The following is a 6,414-nucleotide window of genomic DNA, read 5'->3' on the forward strand; positions in this document are numbered from 1 at the left end:
TCCCACATGACTCATGTGGAATTGACCCCAAGGCTACCATGTCAAGTTACAGACAGCATAAAGGTAACTCCTTTAGCATTACTTCAAGTCATGGCTTCAATGGGGATGATCCCAGAATCACATTCAGAAGTGATAGAATCTGTGGGTTTGTTCCCACAGCCACCAGACAAAGTTGGGAAACCAATGGAAACCACAAAAAAAGTGAGTATAAGCACTAAACCATCATATCAAGTCACTAAACCAGTGGAGGTAACACCAAGTGCTCAGCATCAAGTTTTGGAATCCAAGGTGACCTCCAGACCCCTGAATCAAGTCACAGATAATGTGACGGTAACTCCTGCAGCATTGCTTCAAGTCATGGATTCTATGGGGATGATTAATGAGTCACATCCACATATTGTAAAACCAGTGGGAATAACCCCAAGAACACCATCTCGAGCCATGAAATCAGGGGAAATAACCACATCGTTGGACCATAAAGTCATACCATCAGGAAAGATGCATCCAAAGGCACAATATACAGTTGTGGAAACTGTGGCAATGACTTTTGGGCCACATCCTGAAGTTACTGAATCCGTGAATATAACCTCAAAGCCACAAAGTCAAATCACAGGACCAGTGAAGATTCCTCCAGGGCCAGTATGTCAAAATACAAGATCATTGGAAATGATCTCCAGTCCATTGCATCAAGTTACTGATTACACGAAAGTTACTCCAGTGGCACTATTACAAGCTATGGATTTCATGGGAATAATTCCACCAGCGCCGCCACATGTTATAGAATCTGGAAATTCACAGTCTGAAATTGCAACTTTGGCCCCGGGAGCAGCTCAACCAGTTAGTTTGACATCTTCTAGCTCTCCTCCTACTATTGGTCCACCTGGAGTTGTAGGATCTGTGGGTTTACCTCCAAAGCCACCACTTAAAGTCACAGAATCAGTAGGGATGATTCCAATGCCATCACATCAATCCATACATTCTTTAAAGGTAACTCCAGTAGCACTGGGGTCACCCATGGGAATGATCATAACACCACAATCACAAGTTGCAGAAACTCAGGATTTGACCTCAAAGCCAGTATCTCAAGTCAGGAAACCTCTGGAGTTGACTCCTGGGTCATGGATTCAAGTGCAAGACTCTGTGGAGATGACTCCACAACCATATGTTCAAGGCACAAAAACTACAGCATTAACCCCAGGGCTACCTCATCAAGTCATGGAATCTCCAAGTTTGACCCCATGGCATCAGATCTTAGAATCTTCAGAGAGGAGTCCAAGGCAAAGCCATCAAATGATGGAAACTATGGGGTCGGCTTCTGACCCCATAATCAGAAATCTGACTGAGTCAAAACAGTCACATCATCAAATAATGGAACATTTAGGGACAGTCCCAAGATCATTGGGTCAAAGAACAGCATCTAAGGAAATGAGCCAAAATCCACTGCATCAAGTCACAGAATCTGCAGTAATGACCACCACATCTCTACTTCCAGGTGCAGAATATTTGGGGGTGAAGCCAATGCCACAACTTAAGACTGTGGATTCTATGAAGTTACCCCCAGGATTGCACAATGTAACATCTATAGACATGACTCCAGGTTCGGTCCCACAGATGGTGAAATATGGACAGCTGATCCCAACTGTGAGCCCTATAGAATTGGCCCCAGAACTTCAACTACAGATTGTAACATCTAATGAGTTGGCTCCTATTTCACAGCTGGAAAGTGGGAATTCTGTGCAGTTAGCCCGAGGGTCTCAGCTTCAAGGTGTGAAATCTATTCATTTTACCCTAGGAACACAACAACAACGTGGAAAATCTGCTGAATTAGCCCAGGCACCACAGTTCCAAAATAGGAAATTGCTAGATTTGACCCACAATTCACAGTTGCAAGGTCTGGAATATGTTCATTTGACCCTACCACCGAAGTTTCCAGATACAAAAGCTGTGGAGCTGATCCTAAGACCACCACAGGAAGAGAAGAAATCCATGGAGTTTGCCCCAAAGCCATGGTTACAAGATGAAAGATCTAAGGAGACAGCCCCAGTACTATTGCTTAAAGATGTGAAATTTCCTCAAATGGTAGAATGTAGTAATGTGATTCCTGAAACACAGGTGGAAAGTATGAAATATGAGGAGCTGATCTCAGGGGCACACATTCAAGCAGTAAAATCTGCAGAGCTGAACCTCAAGCCAAATCATCATGCCACAGAACCTGAAGGATTAACCCCATGGCATCAAGCTTTGGAATCTTCAGGAATGATCCCAGAGCCAGGATATCAAGGAGCAGAAGTAGAGCTGACTTCCGACCCTTGTCACCTCAGGAAAGAATCTATGGAGTTGACACAATCATCTTTAAGAAGTACTCCAGGGCCATTGAACCAGACTTCAGAATCTATGCAGGCGAACTCAGTGCCATTCCAAGGTGCTCTCGAGACAATGCTCCAAGGCATGAAAGCCTTGGAGACTCGAATGCCTCAACACATAATACAAGAAGCTCCAGAGTTAGTACCAGGATCAGAGATGCAAGGAATGAATCCAGAAGTGTTGAACCCAGAATCCCAAAGTATGAAGTTTGTTCATCTGAATCTAGGGCCGTATTCAGAATTTATGAACTATAAGAAGTTGACCCCAGAACCTCAATTTCAAGGTGTGAAATCTGTGCTGCTGACCCCAGAACCGCAGCCCCAAAGTACAAAACCTGAGGAGTTAACTCTACGTCCGTTAATGCATGGCAATAAAGTTGTGGATTTAACTGTACCACTGGAAGTATCTAAGAGGTTGATTCCTAAAATACACATGTTGAATCAAGGAAACTAAGCTTGGAACCACATTTACAAGCAACGACATCTTTGGGTCCAACTAATAGACCATGGCATCAAGACACAGCATCTGTAAAGTTAGCTTCTGAGACCTGGCCACAAGAGGAGGAATCTGTGAAATTAATCCCAGAGCAAGTCACACAGGAAGTACTGGGATGATGCCCTGGCCGTATTTTCAGAATTTTTCAGAGATGACTCCGGGGCCAGGCCATCAAGACACAGAAATTGCACAGCTCTTTTCTGGGGCTTTGCTCCAAGTGGCATTAACACCAGAACCAACAGGTCAAGTTATAGAATCTACAGGAATGACTCTAAAGCCACACCTTCAAGTTACTGAGCCTTCAGAGATACCCCTAAGGTCAGAATACGAAAACACAGAACCTTTTGGGTTGTCATTGTCTCAAGTTGAGTATATCCAGGAGACGATGCCAGTACCACCATATTCAGTAAAAAGATCCCTGGAATTGACTTTAGGACCACGAATGCAATATGAGAAATCAGAGCCACTAATGCAAAATTTGAAATTTGTGAAGTTAACCCCTGAGTCCTCCCCAGTAGTGGTGGGACCTAAACAATTTATCACAGGACCAAAACGATGTGTTCCGGAGTTGACCCCAGAGCCACAGTTCCAGGGAGTAAAGTCTATGCAGCTGCATCCAGAGTCACAATTACAAGATGTGGAATATGTTAATTTAATCCAACAGCCAGCTACTACTGGAATGGTAGAATCTGAGAAGCTGGTACAAGAACTAATACTACAACCTATAATATCAGAGGAATTGACTAAGGGGGCACAGCTTCAGGGTGTGAAATTGATCCCAGGGCCACATTTGCAAAGTGTCCAATTTTCAAATTTACCTCCAGGACCACTTCTTCAAGGAGAAAAACCTGTAGATTTCATCTCAGGGTCCCCACATCATAGTGTGAAATCTGATGCACTGACCCCAGGTTCCCCAGTGCAAGAAATCAGATTGTCAGATTTTACCCCAGGGCCAAAGCATCAAAGTGTTATGTCCGTACAACTGTCTCCAGAACCAGAAACTCAAGGTATGAAATCTGTGGAACAAAACTCAGGACCACGCTTGCAAGATGTCAGATTTTCTGATTTGACCTTAGAACCAAAGCATCAAGGTTTGAAACATGTGCAATGTATACCGGGGACACAGGTTCAAGATATACAATCCTTAGGATTTGTAACAGAATCACCTTTGCCATTAAGCCAAGGGCTCTTGAGTGAAAATATGAAAACTCTTCCATCTATTGAAGGATCCCAGTTTCACAGCATGCAGTCTATGAAATTGACCTCAGAACTACAGTTTCAAGGTGTGAAGTCTCAGGAACTGAACCTAGGGCCAAGGCAGCAAGATGTCAAATTTTCTGAATTGACCTCAGGGCCAAAACTTCAAGGTGTCAAATTGGGGGAGCAAACCCCAGGATCAGTGTTTAATTGTGGAAATTCTGTAGAGATGACTCCAGAATTAGCATTTCGAGATTCTAAATTAGCAAAGACATCTCCAGGGCTTCAAGATATAAAAGAGGTGGGGCTTACCCCAGGGCCATGGTTACAAGATGTCAAATTTTGTGATCTGACATCAGGAACTCAACCTCAAGGTGTGAAATCTTCAGAGTTAAACTCAGGGCCACAACTACAATATGTGAAATTTTTTGAGTTGACCCCAAACCCAAAGATGCAGGGAGTAAGATCTGTGGGGTTGTCCCCAGGACCTCAAATGCAAGTGGTCAAGCCTGATAGGCTAGTACCAGAGACACTGTTTCAAGGTGTAAAAAATTTAGGGATGGACCAAATGTCCAACTTGGAAGGTAACATTTCTTATAGAATTGTCTCCCAGCCAGAGAAACCAGATGAAAAATCTATGGGGTTGACTCCTGAGTCACAGTTGCCAAGTGTAAACTATTCTGAGTTGGCTAGAAGAACACAGTTACAAGGTATAAAATCTTCTGAATTGATCCAAGGGCCAGGTGTGGGGGGTATGAAACCAATGGAGCTGACCCCAGACTCAAAACTTCAAGGTGTAAAATCTGAGTTGTTGACCTTGGAGCTGAAAGATGTGGAATCTGTGGTCTTAACTACAGGACAGGGTCTAAAAGGTATGGAATCTACTTTGCTAACCCCTAGTCCACAGCTGGAAGGTGAGAAATCTATGGAGATAACCACAGTGCCATGGATAGAATATGCCAAACCTGTGAAAAACATCCAAGACACCAAGCTTCAAGTTACAACTTCTGACTTGATTCTGCATGCAAGAATTCAAGACTCCAAAGCTGTGGAGTTGGTCCAAAGAACCCAACTGCAAGATGTGCAAACTGTGGAATTGAAATTTGAGCCCAAGATGGAAGGTGAGAAAGCTGTGCCTTTTGCACCAGGGCCATTGCTTCAAGGGTCTGAATTGCAAGGTGTGAAACCCAAGGAACTGACTTTAGAGCCACAAACCCAAGATAGTAAATTTGTCAACAGTACCCCGTGTTTAAAGCATCAAAGTTTACAATCTGTAGAGGAAACTCCAGATCCAAAGCCGCAATGTGTAAAATCTGTAAAGTTGACCCCAAGGCTAAACAAGCAGGAAGTAAAATCTGTGAAAGTGACCAGAAGATCAAAGTTTCAAGGAGTAAAAACTGTGGATTTAGCCCCAAGGCAACAGTTTCAAGAGACGGCACTCATGAATTTAACGTCTGGGCCAGAACAGGATGGCACGCTATCTGTAATCTCACCAAAGCAGCAATGTGTGAATTCAGAGCAGTTGAAGAGAGGGGCTAAGTCGGACGATGGGCTGTCTTTGGAGTTAACTCCAGAGCTAAAATTTAAAGGTAAAAAATTAGTAGACCTCAATTTTGAGTTACAGTTTGAAAGTATGAAATCAGACTTGACTCCAAAATCAAATATTCAAGGTTTAAAACATAAAGAATTCAAACCTGAACCACTTGAACCACAGTTGCAAAGCATAAAGTCTCCTGAGTTGACCCCAGGGGCACCACTGCACCAGATTAAAGGCTCAGAGTTAGCTTCAGAGCCACCGCTTTGTGTAAAAACCGTTGAGCTGAAACAAGAGCCACTGCTTGAAAGTATGAGACGCATTCAGTGGATACCAGGACCTAAGTTCCAAGCTGTGAAATCTGTAGAGTTCAATCTCGGGTCACAGTCTCAAGGTGTTAAATCTGTAGGGTTGAAATCTTCGACACAGTTAAGAGATGTGAAGTCATCTGAATTGACTCTCGGGTCCAAAACTCAAGGTGCGACATACACAGAGTTCAACCTTGGGCCACGGTTGCAGAACATGAAAACCCCTGGGGTGCTCCCAGAAACACAGCTGCAAAAAGGGAAGGTTTTGGCATCAACCTCAGAGCCACAGCTTCAAGATGTCAAAACTACTGAGTTCAAAAAAGAGCCACAGCTGGAAAGAATGAGGTGTATCCAGTGGATACCAGGACCTAATTTCCAAGGTGTGAAGTCGATAGGGTTACAGTCTCAAGGTGTCAAGTCTCTAGGGTTGAAACCTTTGATACAGTTCAGAGATAGAAAGTCATCTGCATTAACTCCAAGGCCAAAGCTCCAAGATACACAATCTTCGGCATCACT

At 43.6% G+C, this 6,414-nt stretch overlaps 1 protein-coding gene across 1 annotated transcript in view; it reads left to right on the forward strand.

The window, feature by feature from the left end:
• Nucleotides 1-3: 3 nt before the first annotated feature.
• Nucleotides 4-6,414, forward strand: part of LOC116863656 — a gene marked incomplete at both ends in the record, with an annotated part of 7,684 nt that continues 1,273 nt past the window's right edge. The window contains 2 exons of the mRNA XM_032851042.1: nucleotides 4-1,307; nucleotides 2,956-6,414. The exon at nucleotides 2,956-6,414 is cut by the window's right edge and continues 1,273 nt beyond it. Coding sequence (XP_032706933.1) covers nucleotides 4-1,307; nucleotides 2,956-6,414 — 4,763 coding nt within the window. The remainder of the gene's footprint in view (nucleotides 1,308-2,955) is intronic.

The sequence above is a fragment of the Lontra canadensis genome, unplaced genomic scaffold, assembly GCF_010015895.1.
Source record: "Lontra canadensis isolate GAN:19392208 unplaced genomic scaffold, GSC_riverotter_1.0 scaffold2051, whole genome shotgun sequence".
NCBI classification, from domain to species: Eukaryota; Metazoa; Chordata; class Mammalia; order Carnivora; family Mustelidae; genus Lontra; species Lontra canadensis.